We start from the raw sequence: 20,744 nt of genomic DNA, 5'->3' as shown, positions 1-20,744 counted from the left end.
GAAAAGAGATAGTAAGTATCTCACCACAAATATTATCATTGTTCTTCAGTGACACTATCTACTGAAGTTTATCCTCTTCCGTAAAAAAAAACATCGATTTTTTTTTTGTTGAGAGAAAAGAAAAGAAAACATCGATATTGGGTTAGTAAACTTTTTGTTCAAGAATTTTTCAAGTTTTGATTTAAAAAGAAAAAATAGATTAGGATTTTTCAAATAAATCTAAAAATGTTAATCTCTCATTTTCTACAACTAAATCAATCTTGAAAACTGTAAGTGCCACATAAAATTTTCACCGTTTTTCTTCAAAAAGTCTTTTCAATACAAAACCCATTTCGGATTTCTATAATTATGTGACAATAATGCAGTAGTTATATAGAGATATCTCGCGACGACATCATGTCAGTCATTCTTTTTGTCGCACAAACAAAATACTGGCCATCATTAACAAAAAAAAAAAAAAAATACTGGCCCCAAATGAGCTCATTGCCGTGGACCAAATTTCTTTTGAATATCCCAAGTTTGCCGTTGGCACGTCCCAACATCTTCCTGTGCAAGCTTTACGACTCCTCCTCCCCCCTTACAACTTACAACTCTCTCTCTCTCCCTCCCTCCCTCCCTCCTATAGTATTCGGTTGTGAAACTGAAATTTCACCATGGAACCTGGAGAGTCTTCTGGAACAGCAGAACCATATGAAGCTCCTTGGGCAAAACTTGGTATCAAACCCTTCCCCCCCACTTTGATTTTTACACTCTTCTTGTATCATATATCGCCCCAAGATCACATTTTTCTTCAAGATTCTGACTTTAGGGTTCACATTATCTACATTTTCGCTGTGAAATTGAGTTTTTCAGTGGTTGATCACTTGGTTTATTACCATTTTCCAAATAAAACTCAGTAATTTCAATCTTTATACGGTTGGTACGAATCAAATTGTCAATTGCCTGTTATTTTACTTTGCCCTAATCACTAAACCCTTGTCCAAATCAACCATGCATAAACTTACCAGGGCTTAACTCAGTTTCATATCATTCTTTTAGTGTTTGGGTAGGTGTTGTTTTCCATTTGATGCTAATTAGAATGCCTAATTTGATTAATCTAACCATTACCCATTAACCCAATCTGGTGACTTACCCTATGTCATCAGTTATCTTGTGAATTTCGTTATATGCTTGATGGCCATTTGTTGTAGCCTTGTTGGTACAGTGAAGAAGAAAATTTGGATTAGTGGTCTAATTTTTATTTTCTTTCTTCTTCTCTTGGTAATGGGTTTCAAATAAAAACATAGATGTTTTCGACTACTATTTTGAACTGTGATTGGAGTTTTTCTTCTATTTGTTGTAGTACCAAGCGACTCAAAGTATCCAGATGTTGAAATAAAATCAAACGAGATGGTAATAACGTCTGTAACCACATGCTCTTCGCTCAACAAAATTCAATGGTGCAAAATAACTAGGAGCTCTGACTTATGTACAGCAAGAGTGCAAAATTTGAGGTTTGTGATTTATTTATTTCAGTTAGTCACTTCAATATGGTTACATTATGGGTTAGTTCTGATGTTGTTCTTGTAGAATATACAGTTTTTTCCTTTCCAGATGAGTCATAGTATATCGTAGAACTAAACACTCAGGGTACTCTTTTTAGATAGCCTAAGTCGCTTACTGTTTATTCATAAGATGTTCTTTTTCAATGTATATCTTATGATGAACTTGTACACGATCTTGTAAGAGTTAGGATCACAAAGTACCACTGTAGGTTAATATTTTGTGTTTATAATAGAACAGTTTACCCAAAGGTAAGTTAGTGTAAGTCTAATCTAAAGAACCCAATAACTGGGACAAGAAGATTATATGTCTTCAGTTGTATTCCACACTCCATAACGTCACACTGATGTCGGGTACACTCCGCCGTTCAGGCGTCCCTGTTATGCAGAAATAAAGGGTTACTAGGCTAAAGGATACTTGCCCTCCAGTCATGAAGATGCCGTACAGGCTGATTATCGTATGATGTCGGTTCTTTTTATGCGATCCCTCCAAAACCTTTATAGTAATAGTTTCACCTTCTTATACATACAACACATCCTACAAGATATGTATGAAAGAAGTTCTATCCGTACAATGTCATCACGTGAAAGTGGTTTGATCAAGTTTCTCTTAAACTTAAATCCATCTATGCATTATGAAGTAATTTAGAAGAAATAATTTTTGACACTTGATATTTTTTTTCTTAAAATCATATTTCATAAACTGCACAAGACATAGTATTCATTCGTGTAAATCTAAAACTTGTAAAATTTGCGCTGAATATTTCGGAGACTGGGATTAGTGCAGAAGACATGGTATCAACTATCTTAGAGAAAATTCATAAGAAACACCATCTCTTTTAGTTGATAACTTGATTTTATGACATATTGAACAATAAACATAGAGTAGTCCCTTCTCTTATGGTGTTGTGCAAGACAATGTCAGGAATATTGAGAAACGCTTCATGATATAGACTGAGATATACAGCGAAGTGGTAATCCCTTAGGGGATTTCTGGACATTTTGTATTAAGTCAAAAAGATTTAGTTGTAGTAATTGAAGTTACAGTGAAAAGCTTAGCAATTCTAATTCGAATTGGAAAAAGAAAATATCCAATAATTCGTTTTTGTCTTTCTCCACAACTAATTTTATTTCTACTTTTTCTGAAGCTCAAATACTATTACTGTTGACGGAACATTAGTTGAGAAAGAAGGTGCTGCGAACATCAAATGTGGTAGTGAGATCATTTCGGGCTCAGGTGAAGAAGGTGAGATCCTATTTACTGTGATGGTTGTTTATTAGATTCACATACAATGGTTTGTGAAACTAGTTTTGTGGTGCTTCGATTGATCTATTAACTATACATTAACATTCAGTATATGAATCTATACTTTTAAGTTTAGGTTTTGTGTTTCAAATTGATTGGGTTGATGATATCTTCTCGCAAGAGTCGCATTATTTTTTTTGAAAAACAGGAGTTGTTGAGTTATTAATATCTTCCATAGCCATAATAATAAGTAGTCCAGCTGTTCACGTATCAGATTTGCCAATAAATTGTCTCATCCTTAATATGGGTAAGAGCATTGATAGACGACGGAAATATGTCATGTTTAATTTGAATTTAAAGTTTAGAAAGATCAATATTCACACATGTGTATCAAACTAATTATGCATGATCCCTAATGTACGGAAATCCGGATGATACATATTTGGGTGTTTAAATCTCCGTAAAGGTAATTTTGCAACTGTCTCGTATTTAACGTATATAAAATAATAGTTAATGTCAAATATCTGTATTATTCCAAAGACAGCTAAATATATTTCATGATCGATAATCTAATGTCGGCTTGTTTAACAAAAAGGAAAAAATCTAATGTCGGCTAGTTTAAGGAAGGATATATCTAATGAACGCCAGCTACCATCTGATATTTGCTTGAATCATCAAGATGTTATAGCCCACCCTGTGTTGGTGCATTCTATTTCTATACCAAACTATCCTGTTTAGTGTGTCAGGCAAGAAAATACACCAGAGAAATTAGGTTTGTGGTAGTTTCAATTTATTTTCAGCGACATCAAATTTTTTTAGGTTTACTTTAGATGATATGGTATTCATTGCGTTATTTGCAATCCGTGTTAATGTTAATTTTCTTCACTTAACATCTTTTAGCTGTGTTGCTTTTCCCTCCCTTGATAATGTTCTTATTTACCCAGTTGAAAAAAAAGTCACTGCATCAAGTGTTCTGGTTCATATTTTTTCCCTATTCTCTCCTTTTTTGTGGCTCATTTATCATTTTTGACTTTTGCAGGATACCTAATCTATACATTCAATCTTATGGCAGCTCCAGAACCTTCCAATCAGCTGTTAAAGGTGAAACCCTAATCCTACGCTTAGAACTTTATGCTCTCTTTATTCATGGGACAGACTAATCAATCGTTTACGCTTGATATTGATAGATATCTATAGATGTTGAGCACGCGAAATGCAGTATTTGCCTAAACATATGGCATGATGTCGTTACTGTTGCCCCTTGTCTTCACAATTTCTGGTACGTTATAGAGAAAATTGTTTATTTCTGGCGTGATTTCGTTCTATAGTCTTACATTTAATTTCTTCCGTCTAGCAACGGGTGCTTCTCAGAATGGTTAAGAAGATCTCAGGAGAAACACTCTAGTGTTCTATGTCCACAATGTCGTGGAGTTGTAAAATTTGTTGGCAGAAACCACTTTTTGCATAATATTGAGGAGGTAATTTCTAACTATTGTCCTCTTAGACATTCGGTTGAGTTCTAGCTTTTATGTGGTAGATATATCAAGTGTTTCATATAGCTCCTGATCAACTGTGAGAAACTAAACATTTAACCAGAAGTGTGTGACTTATCTCAAAGTTCATAACTTAAAGTTAAATGTTCTAAGCGGCTTATAAAAAAGACTCCGATAGTAATCTGCTAAAGCTAAACATCTTTTCCGTTTTTCTTTATGTAATTTGTAACTTTTCAGTTTAAGGGGTATAGAAGAGATCAGGCAATTATTCAATTTTCACAATTCAGCCCATTTTTAGCTTGATGTTTCTTCTCTTTCTTTTCGTAGGGTTTGTTACAAAGTGATTCATCACTAAGACGCGGAAGTGATGAACTGGCACTTTTGGATGGATGTGCATCAATTAAATCAAATCTGGTGAGTATATTTTTCATTGAAAAGAAGACAGGATAGTGATTGAGAGCTGCTCGAGCCAATCTTTTCCTATTTACTCTATTTCCCCCTCAGTTTAGTGACAAAAGTAATATGTCTCAAGTATGGTGTTCGAGCCACTTGCCTCGCTTCAACCTTGTTGGGCCTAAAAGCCTCTGTCATGGAAGCACCCTTTGACTGAGCTCTGATTGGTTCTAAATTGTTATCAAAGTGCATTTGTTACACATTGTTGACCTTTTCATCTCAAAAAATTAGAGTTTTTTTTTGCTTTTCCTACTAAGACAAAGAACACAAACAAAACTTAATTTTTATTATTTTCATTAATTTTTTTCTTAGTAAAGTGAAATCCTATACTTGTCCATCTATAACTAATTATAATGTTCTGCCATGTGCTACTAACATACAAATGCAGGGGTTTGACTGATTTCATTGATTCTTGATTTCTAGTTTGCTGTAACTTGTTTAGGTTGTTGGTGCGGGGAAAAGGTCCCGTAGAAAAAGGCCGTATTCACCTCCACCTGAGGAAAATGACGAGGGAGAACATTCATGTCCTCAATGCGGTAATATTAGAGCTAATATTACGTAGTGCTAATGTAGTTGATCTGATTCTTGTTGCTTATAAACTCGATAAGTATGATGCACATTCTTCAACTGGTCCACATGAAAAAGAAAACGTGTTTTACCCTTCAATTAAAAGAAAAGAAGAGGAAAAACCAAACTGCCCAACATGTTGTGTTCGTATATTTATGAATGTAGTAGTTCACTTGTGTGAGAAAATCATTATTCCGAAAGAAGTCTCTTGAACTCAAAACTCGATTACCTTAGTAGGTAAACAAAAGGAACTAGTTATTGATCAATATTACTCGCACCTAACTTGCAGAAGCATGTCCGGTGGTTCATTTCCTTTGTAGTCTGTCCACGGTTCTATTCTGTTTGCTGTTTTAAGTTCATGAGTTAGTCAAGAAAAAAGAGTTTTGAAATACTTAGTGTTGGTCAAGATAAATTAGTGATCATATTTTTAAACAAATGACAGTCACTGAATTTGGCGGGTTCCAGTGTAACCGAACAACTGCTCATCTACAATGTCATGCTTGCGGTGGAATGATGCCGTCCAGAACTAACATTAGTATACCACAACACTGTAAGTACTTTGACTAACATATTATTTGCTTCTCTGTTGGAATAATAGATCGCAAACACGGGAATACTTCTTTGAAACCTATTTACATTCACATTTAGACCCAAAAGTAATATTTCTTTGAAACCTGTTCGCTTCATCACCGTCTTTTCAGTCTCCTTTTTCTTTTCTTTCTGTCCTTGCAGGTCTAGGCTGTGATAGGGCATTCTGTGGGTCCTACTGGCTGGCTCAAGGGGTGGTTCCAAGCAATTCTCACTCTGTCTGCAGTCCTGAGATCTTCAAACCAGTATGCAAATGCTCTTGCTGTACTAGTTGTTTCTCGGTTTTATGAATTGCTTGATTACAGAATAATGGTTTCATTATAGACTTAGTATTGTCCTACTTTAACACCTCCATGTTTTATTCTGATTTTGTGTTTTTACGTATTGAATTAACATCGTCGTGCTTGAAGTAGAGAAAAGTTATCACGAGACTGAAATATTTAAAAGGATTTTTCAACCAAGAATGGTGCATGCGCATTACAATTGAAAATTGCAGTATCAAAGACTGTTAACTGCTAAGCAAAATTAAGTATTCATTTTTTTTTTTCGCAATATATAATACAACTCTTTTTGCTAAATGTGGTTAAGTGTATAGAGTATATGTTTTCTTCTCGCGTACTAGTTATTGGGAAAAATCTGAGGAAGTGGTTGTCTGTGGCTGTTATTCAATTGGACAATAAATTGCTGGCAGAGGTTATTTTGGGTCATCTTACTGGAATCTGTATACATGATATATGAAATAAAGTCGTCCCTTGATTGATATAGAGAAAGTATGACCATGAAAGCAATAAGATAAGAGATGCATTCCTCGAGCTTGCTTACGCTTTACTTAATGAGATTCCGTTTTGATGACTTTTAATTGCTTTGTAGTTGCTCAAAATTTTTTTTTTTTTTAAGTTCGTATGCAAATAATGCTTTTCTAAGTGTTACATTCCATTTTTTTTCAGATTGCAGCATATACTGTTACAGCAATTCCATCTTTGACGCACCAAAACAATCAGTTTGAGCAAGATGTATGGATATGCTATATTTCTCCATTTTTGTCTTAAAAAAAAATTTCTTTACACATTTTATTTCGTGTAGATCACAGAAAGGTGCATTAGACAGACAGGGAGGACATTGCAAGATGTTATTTCGGAGTGGATTGTGAAGTTGAATAACAGAGAGATCGGTAATATGCTAAAATTTTTATCAGTCCTAGCACAATGGTGTTCACATATCTTATGCGTAAATCTATATGGTAGTCTTATGCTTCCATCCCTTAGTCTAACAGTTGTGATTATAGCAGAGTATGTGTTTACCTCATAGATAGACCAATTCTGTAATAGATTGCCAGCCCATGTCACGTTTGTCGTCACTTCAGATGGAACTCCAATATGATAGTATGATGCCATAATCGTTCCCTATAGAAGAGTTGGCCAAACTGTGTACACATTGGTGGGCATTACTTTTATAGTGTATGTGAAAATTTAAGTCTATTTCTTTTTTTCTCTTCCTTTTATATTCTTAGAAGGTTAGTCTTTGTCGGTTTATGATATTTTGTAACTTTTCAACTTCTTTTAGTAGCTCAAAATAAGGTAGTGTATTTGTTTTTTCTAAGTCAGATCTGAAATCTGACTCAAGGTTTCAATTAAGTCATGGTGTCTGAATAGATGATTTGGACTGATTTTTAGATTTTGGTTTATTTCAGTCATATGATTCAGATTCAAACAAGTTACAATGAGAAAAAAATATATCATCTAAGTTTTAAGTAACATTTCTATACTCTATATATTTTCTCCTTTCAGATCGCACAAGAATGCCACTGAATCATGCCGAAATGATAACTTCTGGGACACAAGTTTGCAAGTAAGATCCATCTTCTATTACACGATACCTATTTATTTTGGTCGATGTCTACTTCCATAACCAACGGGTTGTTTTACTTTATACTGGTTTTAGACTCTTAATTTTGTGGTTAGGTTCATTTTTCCCCTGTTCACCAAGTCTGTTTGATTGCAGGGACTGTTACGACAAATTAGTGTCCTTTCTCTTGTACTGGTTTCGGATTTCACTACCTAAATCCGTAAGTAATTTCCAAATTCCAACTTTCACTGAGAATCTTAAAACTTTGAAAGAACATCTTATTCTATTTTTGTTTTCAATTCTAACCATATGCTTCCAATTTCTTTTCTGTTACAATTTGGTGAGCAAAATCAAAATCCGTTGACTTCGCTAGTGCTTGAAACGCTCTGTTTAGAATAGTTCTTGAATCTTCTTCTTCTTCTTTTTCAGAACTTACCACCAGATGCTTCGAAGAGAGAAGACTGCTGGTATGGTTATTCATGTCGGACTCAACGTCACAGTGACGAACATGCGCGCAGAAGAAATCATGTTTGTCGTCCAACAAGGGGCAATAATATGTAAGTTTAGTTACTTCAAAATTTACCTTAAACACCACCAACTAGTCATGTAAATTTTTGGAGGCACTGAAAAACTTGGAGTTTGTGGGATGTCAATACTTCTAATTTGCTATAACTATTGTGAGACATGTAATGATATTTAAATAACTTAAAATAATTTATCGTCGTTATCATATTGTATATCTTCATTTTGTTATCCTTAAGCTTCATAAAGTTTAGAAATGATTTATCTTGTTGTTGTTTATAAGTGAAAGTCATTTCTTATATTTCTTCTGTGGTAGCTGTTAACCAGAAGAGCAAGTATATACTAAAAGTATAATTGCTTTTGAGAAGCAAAGAATAAGATAAGCTTAGGTTATTTTTTCTAGCAGGGGAATGCATTCCATGCTAAGCGCTTATCGGTTAACCCCCGATAACAATTCTTTAACAAGATAGATGTGGAATCGCCTCAAGATCGTCTTGGGATGGGTCAACTTTCAAACCATATATATACAATATTATATACATATCTAGACATATAGTTTGCATAAAACTTTCTCGGGGATGGGCATGGATCAGCTTGATCTAATATACCCCTGAAGCCCGATCAGAGTCCTATACGAGTTACTCAAGTGGGTCAGTCGATCCAAACTGCATAGATTCCAGTCGGAGTGTGTTCACTTCCACAAATTTCCACAAATTCTGTGGAAAGTGAGCTTGGGCGGAAGAAGCGAAAAAGTGTATCTGATTGAAGTGTTCAATAATCACACTTTTTCTAAAATTTTGAAGTTAATGGACAAAAAAAAGGAATAGTACTTAAATCATGTTGAACTAAAAATTAGAAAACACAATAAGCATGTTACTTTGTAACTCTGAAGTTTGATGAAAACTTGCTTCTTTCAAATCAAACATTTAAACAGTCTAGGGTATTGTGGGCTACCAAAGTGTATATACAGGAAGGTCATTGATTTGGGAAAATAAGAATATTATTCGGGTGAAAATTTTTGAAGATTATCACGGAAAATAAAATATTTCTTTTTCTTCAACTCTGGTTACTCTCTCGCCCAGCTCTCCCTTACTCTCTCTCTCTCTCAGTCCCTCTCTCTCTCACGACATCTCTCTCTCTCGCTAAAAACTCTTGAGCCAACGACATAATTTTTGTGTAATTCACTTTGATTGAGTGATAGGTGTATATATTTTGACAAAAGACACCAAAGTTCGAATCTTGTAGTAGAATAAACATAATTATCCAATAGATTCCTAATGTTTGAGAAAAAGTAGAGAACATGAAACACAAAAAGTACGATAATAGAAAGTTTTTTATCCTTTTATATGAAATGAAAAGCGAGATGCCTGCCATGGAAGAAGATAATGTTATTTTAACACAAACTCAGATTATCAAACCAATCAATCCCAACTACAAAATAGAAACACCGACCCAATGAAAAGTTCTGTTAAAATAAATTAACAAACACTTCTCTCTCTCTCTCTATCTATATCTCTCTCTTCTTTCTCTTTTTATTGATCTCTTCTTCTTTTCAGCTTTTAGTAGTCTCTCCGCAAGTCCATGAATTTGATCTCCTAAGCACAGGTTTCATCTGTTTGTCTTCTTCCAATGATATCATTCCCAAATGAGAAGGATCTTCAAGCATCATCTTTGCCACTAGGTATCCTGCTATTGACCATGTTTGGTATTTCCGTGCTTGTTTTCCTATATATCTACCTTGTTTTCCGTCGTAATATTCTGGCCAACCATCTTTTGCTAGTCGGCTCTCTGTTAGATCAATTGCCCGTCTTGCTATTTGTGGCCTTCCCGTCTTAATACACGCAGCCGTCAGCATCCAAAGTAGCACTGTCACATGGAAAAGGTCTCACTGAATATTAACCAACTGTCGTTAATGATCATAAATATCTCGAAATAACATACAATTTTACTACTAAAAATAATAAGCTTCCTAGTAGCATCCTTTTTACTGGCAAAAGACCCAAGTTCGAAATCACTCTCATTGTCATACTAAATTATGACACTAGTTGTGACTGTTGAGTCGGGCCTGGGATACCGTAATGAGTCTGGGGTCATACTCTGCCGAGCCCGTTCCCCCGAGCTGACTCGTGAGCCCATGCTCAAGGTGGTGAGACGTGAGAGTTACTTTTCAGGGAAGAACTGCATTTTCATTGGAGATGTTGCATAATTCTAGGGTTCCACATACCATTCTGAAGAACACATTGTCAATCTAACACTAAAGTCAAGTTCCTAATGAGAAGATCAAGCTCTTAATTTTTTGAAAACTATCAAGCTCTTAAGTTACACCATTATTTAAGTAGTTGAGATAAGTTTGAAAATATAAAGAAAGCGTTCGTTGATAATATGAACTAACCTGGCCAAGATCCACCATTATGATAACTCCATCTGGTATTTTTAGGATCACAACCTGTTGTAATCCGCCATTCATGGCTTTCAATAGCCGGGTAGCTTATTTTCAGAGGCATCTCACCGATCAATTCTTCCCACCGTGCTTCAATAAGATCCATTATAGCCATGGATTGTTCAGGAGTAGCAAGAGAAGATAGAATAGCAACACAATTACCTAAAACAAACCAACGGAAATCCATCCTTGCTGGACTCACATTACCAATAAAATAACCACCACGAGTTGGCATAAAATCAAATACCCAATCTGGAATAGAATCGGGAATCACATTAAATTTGTTAACTGCTGTGTGTGAGTACTCTTCTGTTTTATAACGATATATGTCATTAAGCTGTTGGAAATCAAGCCAGAAGTAGCTTCTCATGTGATAACTTAAGGCGTGTAGACGCTTTACAATTCTTTCCACAAATTCTTTTCCTTCCGTGTCATGTTTAAGCATCGGTAGAGCAGACCTCAAGGCCATAAAGAAAAGAGCTTGAATTTCAATAGGATAACCATAAATACCCTGTTACCAGAAGACATGATAATGAGTAAATTTATGGACTCCTAAGCAGAATGATCAACTCTGAAGATTAACTTGGTTCATAGCGAATACAATTTATTGAAGTAAGATAGGAATTGTGCTTGATGAAGATGTTTAAGTTATGGTATAGGTAACTTTATACAATAAGGGCAGTGTGTTTTCCTAGAATTAGACACCCGTGCTGGCAAATTAGGAACAATTTCTTGGAATCGACATATATTTTAACCCACATGTGTGTACATATATAGAAGAGTAGTGGCCTGAAATGTACTTAGGAAGTCCAAATACCAAACAGTTCAATTAGGTTGAAGTTACACTTGACTAGATCAGCAAAAAAGGGACAAGCAATGGACCAGAGTATTCTATACTTCAAAAGCAGAAGGCACATCTATTGATAGAAGATGAGGTCTAAGCGTGGAAACACGGGTGTATAAATTTCACGAGTTCAATTCTGTTAAAATGCAAAATTAAGAAATTCAGTAGAATTAAGAGTCTAGAAACAACTACAAATACAAAACTTTCGAAGGTAGATGGTAATAAGTGTTAGTATTTTTCTGAAAGAGTTTCAAGCATAAGAGGCCACGAGAACATCTCATAAATAGCTACATACAAGATCTGTCAGGTATAGTGTTTTTTATGTCTTACGACTTGTCCGAATGATACTTGTAAATCCTATTTAAATCTGCTACAGACTTCAGTTCCCATTGGCCTATAAAAGTACTAGCACAATACAAACATGAAGTGGTTAATCCTCTGGCTTATCTGATCTTATTATAAGCTTGCAATATATAAGAATCGTCCACTCCGGGAGAACACATACAATTCAATATAAAGGGAAAAGTATGGGAGAAAATCAAAATGCATCTAATGACTTCCGTAGAATCTATTGTCTAGTGCATCTAGATGTTTTCAATGAATCATGTTAAAAGGATAGGCAAAATCATTTTTGTTCATAAAATACAGAAAACAAAACTGATCAAGGCTTTTTATTCATGAACTTCTACTTTCGTCTATTTCAATCATCTCTAATCATTGTAAATTGGAAGTGTGATGTTAACACCCACAGATATGAGCAAAACAAAAGAAGGATCTGTATATGCCCCCATAAACAATTAAGATCATAAATGATACCGCCTTTTAAGTTACTTGTATTTCCACTAGTTCTGTTTTTATTATTCTTTTAGGCACATAGCAATAATCTTGGGAAGCAAATCAGCTTGAATAAACAATGACATTGGAAGGATGTCAAGGAAACCTTACCATTCTCCGATCAATCATGGAACATCCATCGGCACAAAGCAGGGTTGGAAACGTGTCAAATCCCTCCGACAAACATAGAGCCAATATTAGCCTCATCCCCTTTTGACATTCAGGGGACTCCGCCAACGTCAAGTCTCCTGTAGATTTTGTATACGCTCGAAGCAAAATAATCCACCAAAAACCAGAGTCAACAGGAGCAACTCTACCAATTGCACTCTCACCAAAATCTGCAATTAGGGTATCTGTTTTCCTAATAGGATCATGAAGTACTTTAAAACTAGCAGGCATCGCACCTTCGCCTAGCTTAAAACGATCTATTCTTTTCTCCCACCCTTGAAGGTGAAGAGTTTTCAAGAGAAAATTCTTTACTATCTCAGGCTCACCATTCATCAAAAAAGCTAGAGCACTTGGCACAAAATCACGAACGAAAACCTGCATATAAATCAAACATTAGTGACTAATGTAATGATCTTCAAATGTTAATTAATGCAAAGTTCAAGAAGTATAACCTGATCATAGTTCAGAATCTCCTCTGATTGATGATCGTGAGCGGCGATTGTTCCGACAGGTTGGCCTCGAAAATATACCAAAGATCGGCGAAGAGATTCCCAGGCTTCTGCAACCATTGGATGAGGCTCAAATGAATTTCTAGTAGAAGATCCAGGGGTTCCATAACCAGAGTGTCGTCCTGGTGAGTAAGTCTCTTCTAATGCTCTTGAAAGACCAACTGATAACTCACTCAAAGATCTCTCATCAAAAGATCTCTTCCTTTCAATGTTCAATGTTCTTGGTTTATCAAAAAGAAGCTTTGAAAAATCATAATCTTCGTTTTCTGAGATTGAACACTGTGAAGTTACACTTCTTAGACTATTATTATCTCTACCTCCATCCATACCTCTTTCTCTCTGTATCTCACTTTCTCTCTCTAAACCGAACCAGCAAAGCTTAATCGTAAGTCGTAACCGGAACGATCTAAAATTCAGGAAAACTCAATCAGTTACAGTTTGAAGAATTTTTTTAGAGTTTCATCAAAACAACAACTGTCAATTAAAGAAAGAAACAGAAAAAAGATAAAGATTAGATCTATAAGAACTACTAGTTTACTACATCACATTGGAAATTAACCTAATCGGATCTCAAACAAATTATTTTCTGAATATTCAAACAAAAAGAAGATGTAACTTGTAAGGTACAGATTAAACTGATTTGAACAAAAACAAGATGAAACTTTAAAATAAAAAAACAAAATCAGATCTGGCAAAAAGCGTTTCAAGTGAAATAAACAAGAAAACTGACCTGAAAGATCTTCAAATGAGACAAGAAGAAGGAGAAGAAGAGTTTCTTCTGTAGTGAGAGAAAAAGATTGATTTCCGATTAGTTAGCCCGGAAATATCCAAAATCTTAGAGAGAGAAAGTAGAAAGAGAAGAGAAAAAGTGAGCATTGGTGCTAGAACTGGTATAAATAGGCAAATGAAGTGGGTAAGAAGAGAGATAGTCTGTGTTAGAAGTTACTGGTAGTAGCCGGTTACTACACGAGGAAATTACCGATTATCCTACGTGGAACTTAAAAGACAGAAGCTAGATCGAAGAGTTAAGTTATTAGTTTCATTTAATTAAGTAAGATAGTAATTAATTAGGGATAGTTGATGTTTTGAAAGCTGTTAATTAGGGTGCTTAATTAAAATTAATAATTATTTACTCCGTCCGTGGCATTTTGTTTGGGTCTTATTTTTTTAAAAAGAAGTCCTAAAATGTTTCTCTATTTACTTTAAATAAGATTCATTTATTACTAATTTTATTAACATCTCCCTATCTACCCCTATTTTCAACTGGTTCTACACTACTTCCTATATAGTACTTATTTATTGTAATACTCTAAAGTATTTATGGGTAAATTAGGCAAATACATTTAGTTATCAAACAATAAATGAAAATCTTGAATAACTTTGGTTTCCGAATAGGTCAAACAAATTGGGATGGAAGGAGTAGAAAATTCAAAATATTTAGATTTAAAAAAAAAAATTATGTTCTATCTCTCATAGCTGGTCTTTGGCACGCGAGAATACATTAGGGATTACATTCACAATGATTTGGGATCCAAAAGTATGTGACTTCGCAAATCTTTTTTTTTATTATTTTGATGAATTGTAATAGAAAATTTATGGAAAAATCAATCTCTACGAGTCATATTAATAGAAGTGAGAGAATGTCACAAATTTCACTAGCTTGTTAGATAAGAGGGACCCGTGGTTAGGTAAGGGGATGTCATGGTGGGAAAGAGTAAACAAACTACCTTTGGAAACAAAATAACATACTTTTATACATTCTCAGATAGCAAAATATAAGCATGTTAGACTACTAGCTAATTCAATCAATATAATTGTTGTCGTGAATCATTTAACAAGATTCCTACTTTGGATAATTGTGTTATTTTTCCGATTGCCGAACATTGATTAAATACGACTTAAAAAAGAGACATTTATGGTGAAAATATGTCTAGGGTAATACGGGAATCATTTCTGGTGCCACTCTGAATCTTAAAAATTATGGATGTCATAGAATTTTAGAGATTTCTTTTATACACCATCTTCAATGTCAAAGTCAGCTTGAATCTTATGTTTCAATGACTAATTTTACATATCTTAAGAGGACAGTTTAAAATACCTCTATATAGTTATTCATCATTTTTTATATTTAAATCAATGGAAAGATACTCTCTTATTTTTTAAAACAACGAATTATGCTTTCTATTAAAATAATAATATCACGTAAGTTAATAAAATAATTTTAGAAATTTTGTATGGAAGACGCAAATATTTCAGTAGATATCGATGCTTGACCTTAACTAATAATAACTAGTCACCAGAATCAAGAAAATACCATCAACATGACTAATGGCCGGACACAAGAAATTCTCTCGAAACGCCTTAAAGGCGGTCAAAGAGTTGCAACGAGGAAGGTAGTTTTTTTTCTTATCGAAGGGGAGGAAGGCAGCTTCGTTCGGGGAAGATGAGGGGTAACAATTAGATGATCCAGGATAAATTGTGAATTTAAGAAACATTTTTCTTGACAACACTTGGTCGCCCAAGCGGTTAAAGTGTTAGACATATGATCCAAATGTCTCTGGAGGTCCCGAATTCAATCCCCAGAAGAGGTGGAATCTCTAGACTGTTGAATTTGAAATTATTAGGGCATAAATGATTAGTTGGGCGTCTGTTCTTGTTTAATCTGACAATCAGATCTTTGACGTATCAACGCCATTGTAATGACTATCGTGCATTAAAGTCAAATTCTAAAAAAAATAAAAACATTTTTCTTGAAATTGAAGAAGTAACTATCGTCCATGAGCCAATAAATGAAAATTTTAGTCAACTTTTGTTTGGTTATCGAAACAATCCTAGCCGTTGAAATTGATTATACTAGAATAGTACGGTGATAACAAAATGGAGTATTTGTTAATTGTGGTGTATTAAAGCAGCATGAAGTGCGCATTGAAAAGGAAGAATATTTTTGTATAGCCGTTTGACCAATCCACAATGCCAAGTGGGACCCTACACTTTGCTGTAATAGGTCTGCAAGTGGTCCCCACATCACACCCTACTGTTACCAAATTCTCAAGTTGGATGAGACAATAAATACAAAACACACATACTATCAATTCTTAAGTTTTCAAAGCTTCTCTCTTGGGACAAATTCAATGTAGGTTCGGGCTTTCAATTTTGAGAGCCCCTGAATTTTGTGAGTCTCGGAATTTTGTCTTAATTCTAACGTTGGGGTTCCCAAATTTAAAATATGTGCACGTGTGGTGTACGCGTGTGAAATTTGTGTTTTAATTTTCACTCATTAAATTATTAGGTCTAATATTTTAAATTTCAATCAATGAAATGTTATTTAAAAAAATCAATGAAATTCTATTTCAAAAAAAGTTACATAAAAAAGATTTACTTTAAAATATTAAAATATTTTATTACAAAATGGGGTGGGGGACCCACTCCAAATTGTCGTTTGGGGGCTGGGAGCCCGGAAGCTTGGGACTCCAAGGTTAGGCGACTATGTATGGAGGCTGGGCTCCCAGAATTCCCAAAATTCAAATTTTGGGAGCCCAACCCCGTACACTGGATTTGCCCTTATGAGGTAATTCCAAAGACATTATTATTATTACGATGGAAACATTATTTCACTTTATATTGTTAGAGATATGAAGTATTCTTAATTTCTTGTAGTGCCCCTTACAAATAATATTCATTGGTGTTTATTAAGTTTTATTTTGCATTTGACAAAAGCCATATATTCGGAACAAATACATATGATGCAACTGTTTGTTGATGGTTTATGCATTATATAATCTTTATTTTTTCTTTGTTGCGAGTATATAATCTTTACTTGGTCTGTTTAATTAACCAATGAATTAATTTATTCACAATAAATGAGACGTAACAATATGAAAAACAAATTTGACATACAAAGTAACATCCACTTTAATTTCAATGCATATGATATATGAACATAAGTTAGGTCCAAGGCCGGTCCAAACATTTGGCTGACCCTAAGCCAAAATTTAAATTGGAGTCCAATATGATAAATGGTAGAGAAAAATTAAGGGAGGATTTGAACCTTTTTACTCATAGTCTACACTATTAATCAATAAATTACAACTTGCTTTTCACAAAGAGAAATAAATTACAACTAAAATCATGCTACAAATTTGTTTGGAATATAGACTATATAGTTACTATTCGAAATTAACAAACAAAACCAAACACGAGGTCTTCCATTAAGTTGCGCCCAAAACGATCTTCTTGTCTATTTTAGGTGTGGGCCACCCTGAAGCTCTCTATCTTATTTACAGAACAGGAAATTGGGTCGAAAATCCAGTTTTAAACATTTCTAGTTAAAAGGACAAGTTAATTTTTTTTTTTCTTTGCTAAAAATCTAAATTTTGTATTTTTTGTTTAAACCTAAATATTTGTATTTTATTTGGTTAAAACCCTCCAACATCTTTTCACAAAGGGGTTGTAAGGTGTTGCAAAGGCTCTATCTAGAATTACAGAAATGTCTTTTCTGGAAAGTTGTTGTTTTAGTGATGAGTGATGACGTTGAGTTTTGTAATTGGATCTACAATAGCACGGTGACCATCATCATCACCAGGAGCAACTCCCACTAAATCACCACCAACCACCGCCATCCATTATATAAAAGACAATGTTTTGTGCTGATTGGGACAAACCAAAAGACAAATCTAGCCGTTTATCGCGTTTTCGGTTGCATCCCCACCTCTTGACGTATTACCTATCGTAAAAATAAAAAATTAATTAACCCACTCGATCCAAGTGAGTAAATAAAGCTCAACTATGAATCTAATGGCCCCAAAATTGTCCCCTTGATATTATCTTGATCTCGAGTTCACCCGATTTAATCATACGGTTAATAAATAAGTTTGCAAGGAAGACCAAAACTCCCGATCCCTACCTATCATTTATTCTCATCTTTCTTACTTGAAAATAATTTTTTACACAAAGAAAATAGGTATGGGTATTTACTCCCACCATAACCACCATCCATTATTGAATTTTTCTTTTAAATACCCAACCTCTCAAGTCTCATCTTCTTGTCCGTTACTGATATTCTGTATAATAGATTTATTACCAAATCTCTCATCTGTTTTGCATAAATAGGCGTATTACCCAATTTCTCATATGTTATAAAAATTTCTAGAGAGAGAGAAAATGTCTTCAGCAACTTCAATGTCATACTAATGAGTTCAAGGTAAAGTTTTTCATCTTCCTTTCCTTTTCTGATGAATTCTTAAAGTTTCTTGTTTAGATATTATTTTGTGTGAAATTTCTCATTTCTTATCATCTTCTTTGAAACCTTGTAGTTTCTATTCTTTGTTTTTCAGATCTTCAGTTGAAACGGAAAAACGTGTAGAATTTCTAGCACATAAATAAATTTTCAGAAATTATATGGGAAGGTATATTATTTTAATTTTAGTTTCTTCCTTATTTAATTTTCTTGTAGTTTCACTTTTTTTTTGTTTGTTAATCGGTATGTTTTTATTTAGATATCATTTTTTTGTATGAAATTTATAATTTCTCATCATCTTCTTTGTAACCTTATTATAGTTTATATTCTTTGTTTTCTAGATCTTCAACTAAAATGGAAAAAGGTGTAGGATTTAAAGTACAAAAGAAAATTTCCAGACATTATATGCGAAGGTATGGTTTTTTTAATTTTAGTTTCTTCCTTATTTAATTTTATTGTAGTTTCACTTTTTTTGTTTGTTGATCGGTATGTTTCTATTTAGATATCATTTTTTGTGTGAAATTTGTAATTTCTCATCATCTTCTTTGTAACCTTATAGTTTCTATTCTTTGTTTTCTAGATCTTCAGCTAAAACGGAAAAACATGTAGGATTTCAAACACATAGGTAAATTTTCAGACATTATATGAGAAGGTATAATTTTTATAATTTTAGTTTATTTCTTATTTAATTCTTTTGTAGTTTCACTTTTTTTTGTTTGTTAATTTCTTTTTTACGACTTTTCTTTTTGCTTAATTAAATTTCATTTTAATATTTTACTTGGTACAAAATTATGCTGAAATTTGATAGACTAGAGTATCTTCGCACTTTCCTTAAACACTTAGTTTTAAAAATTGCTTTGCTTAGTAGTAAATTCTTTTCTAAATATTTATTATTTTTGTTTTTATACCATTCATTGTAATTTAATCCTCTTTATTCCATGATTTTCACTTTAGTGGCTCTTTAATAACTCAAACTTAAATTTTTATATTTATTTAATTAATCTTTTTTTTTTCATAGTTTGCTTCGTAGGCAATTGTGTTGAAAAAATTCTGAATTGATATCAAGCAGTCTCTATTGGTGGTTTTCAGAACTAAACTTGTGTGCCTTTATACTCTCCATCTATCTTCAACACTTAGTTTTGAAATTGATTTGCTAAGTTGTAAATTCTTTTTTCAATATTTGTTACTTTTTTTTTTACCATTCTTTGTAGTTTAATCTCCCCAGTTCCATGATTTTCTCTTTAGTCTCTCTTTAATAACTCAAACTCCGACCGTTGTCTTTCCCATTTTCTTTCAATAAATTATTTAAGTGTGTTAGTTGATCTAACTTATACAGTTTAAATCTCAAGTATGTCTCTTACCTTTTCTCTTATAACTAATTAAAACGTAATAATCATTCTCTAAATGACTCTTATTCCATGAGAGTTTTGCTAAAAATTTCATATCTATGTTTTGGTTTCAAAGTCAAATAATAATGGAAGCAAAATTGTAAAAAATAAAATAAAATGTCTTCTTATTGTTCTTTTTTTTACATGAAGTTTTTAGAAATACGTCGTTTTTCTCACGTATTGGTATAGTTTTTTGCTTCATATAGTTAACTTTAAAACCGCTAAACATACTTTTTTCTTACATCAATTGTTTATAGCATTCTCGAACGTGCGTTAAATAATTGTCTGTTCCTTAGGGCACGAGTTATACTTAGTTCCACTATAATTAACCAAACTAAATCTTAGTTTTACTGCAAAGGCGTTGCAAAACTGTTGTATGTTACAAAGCGTTACAAAGCTATTGCAAAACAGTTGTTAAAGTTGTCGCACGGCGTTATAAAGTTGTCGTAAAGCGCAATAACACTGTCGCAAGACGTTGCAATTTGCAAAGTTCTCACAATGTGTTGCAAATTAGAAAAAAAAAAAACTCGAGGAGCTAGAGACTAAAAAAAAATGACTTATCATTTTTAACAAAAATTAAAATATTTTAGAGAGTTTCAGTCAATTTTCCCTTTACCAAGTTCATCAATGTACGTGTACCCTCCCCGTCCAAGCAACCAAGCTAGCTTAATGGGCACATCAATTAAAGTGAGAGGCCAATCAGATAGCTTATAGCTAGCTTATGTACTCTATAAGTTATATTGAATTGAAGAAGTCTTTGTTTATACGTTATTGAGTGAAGAAGTTTTTGTTTTATAGGCGTCTAATTAGGATAGGTAATTAGGTATGCTATAAGTTATACTGTATAAAGCAAATTTGGAAGCAAATTTGGAAGTTTGTTGGACAAATTGTTCTTCACAGGGCTTTAGTCAATAAACTAATAAATATGTATTAAGTTACGAGAGATTTTATAAGCAGTGTCCAAAGTTGTTATAGACAATCTCGTTAAAGGCAAGCTTTAATTTGGTTAGACACAATGTCTTGTCCATGTTTGACCTAACGACACAATTGACGCCGTTAAGTCAACAGTT

The 20,744-nt window shown here is 33.6% G+C and overlaps 2 protein-coding genes and 1 long non-coding RNA gene across 4 annotated transcripts; 2 read left to right on the top strand and 1 right to left on the bottom strand.

Moving 5' to 3' along the window:
* The first annotated feature begins 470 nt into the window (after positions 1-470).
* LOC147532346 (RING/U-box superfamily protein) lies at positions 471-8,470 on the top strand. Its single transcript, XM_086648895.1, has 15 exons — positions 471-714; positions 1,343-1,493; positions 2,690-2,787; positions 3,827-3,888; positions 3,975-4,066; positions 4,142-4,265; positions 4,608-4,694; positions 5,176-5,269; positions 5,743-5,850; positions 6,033-6,133; positions 6,836-6,901; positions 6,972-7,059; positions 7,676-7,736; positions 7,890-7,953; positions 8,163-8,470. The coding sequence occupies exons 1-15, from the start codon at positions 654-656 to the stop codon at positions 8,292-8,294; spliced, it is 1,389 nt and encodes a 462-aa protein (XP_086505021.1). The 5' UTR covers positions 471-653; the 3' UTR covers positions 8,295-8,470.
* A 1,103-nt stretch (positions 8,471-9,573) lies between these two features.
* Positions 9,574-13,984, bottom strand: LOC147532345 (putative alkaline/neutral invertase D). 2 transcript variants are annotated; one of them, XM_086648755.1, is made up of 5 exons: positions 13,781-13,984; positions 12,994-13,456; positions 12,485-12,916; positions 10,648-11,206; positions 9,574-10,121 (listed from the first exon to the last, which is right to left on the bottom strand). In XM_086648755.1, exons 2-5 carry the CDS (start codon positions 13,375-13,377, stop codon positions 9,808-9,810), a joined length of 1,689 nt encoding a protein of 562 aa, XP_086504881.1. In that variant the 5' UTR covers positions 13,378-13,456; positions 13,781-13,984; the 3' UTR covers positions 9,574-9,807. The 2 variants fall into 2 exon arrangements, with proteins under 2 accessions (XP_086504881.1, XP_086504882.1); XM_086648756.1 differs by lacking the exon at positions 9,574-10,121 and having other exon boundaries at positions 10,643-11,206; positions 13,781-13,942.
* Positions 13,985-18,146: 4,162 nt separating this feature from the next.
* Positions 18,147-19,571, top strand: LOC147532344 (uncharacterized). Its single transcript, XR_015227822.1, has 5 exons — positions 18,147-18,250; positions 18,363-18,455; positions 18,628-18,699; positions 18,867-18,938; positions 19,317-19,571. It is a non-coding gene; the product is annotated as an uncharacterized LOC147532344 (long non-coding RNA).
* The last annotated feature ends 1,173 nt before the right edge of the window (positions 19,572-20,744 follow it).

Source organism: Eschscholzia californica, unplaced genomic scaffold, assembly GCF_041429995.1.
Source record: "Eschscholzia californica isolate CP2 unplaced genomic scaffold, dmEscCali1.0.p SCAF_6, whole genome shotgun sequence".
NCBI lineage: Eukaryota > Viridiplantae > Streptophyta > Magnoliopsida > Ranunculales > Papaveraceae > Eschscholzia > Eschscholzia californica.
Note: the sequence above shows the minus strand (reverse complement) of the source record. Positions and strands in the feature narration are given on the sequence as shown.

What these genes read in the sequence shown, in the direction of transcription:
- LOC147532346 (XM_086648895.1), top strand. Translation starts at nt 654, where the DNA reads ATGGAACCTGGAGAGTCTTCTGGAACAGCAGAACCATATGAAGCTCCT. An exon ending in CCTTGTCTTCACAATTTCTG is followed by an intron (nt 4,067 to 4,141) that starts GTACGTTATAGA and finishes TCTTCCGTCTAG; the next exon opens with CAACGGGTGCTTCTCAGAAT. An exon ending in CATTAGTATACCACAACACT is followed by an intron (nt 5,851 to 6,032) that starts GTAAGTACTTTG and finishes CTGTCCTTGCAG; the next exon opens with GTCTAGGCTGTGATAGGGCA.
- LOC147532345 (XM_086648755.1), bottom strand. Translation starts at nt 13,377, where the DNA reads ATGGATGGAGGTAGAGATAATAATAGTCTAAGAAGTGTAACTTCACAG. An exon ending in AGATTCTGAACTATGATCAG is followed by an intron (nt 12,917 to 12,993) that starts GTTATACTTCTT and finishes ATTTATATGCAG; the next exon opens with GTTTTCGTTCGTGATTTTGT. An exon ending in CCATGATTGATCGGAGAATG is followed by an intron (nt 11,207 to 12,484) that starts GTAAGGTTTCCT and finishes TTCTGGTAACAG; the next exon opens with GGTATTTATGGTTATCCTAT.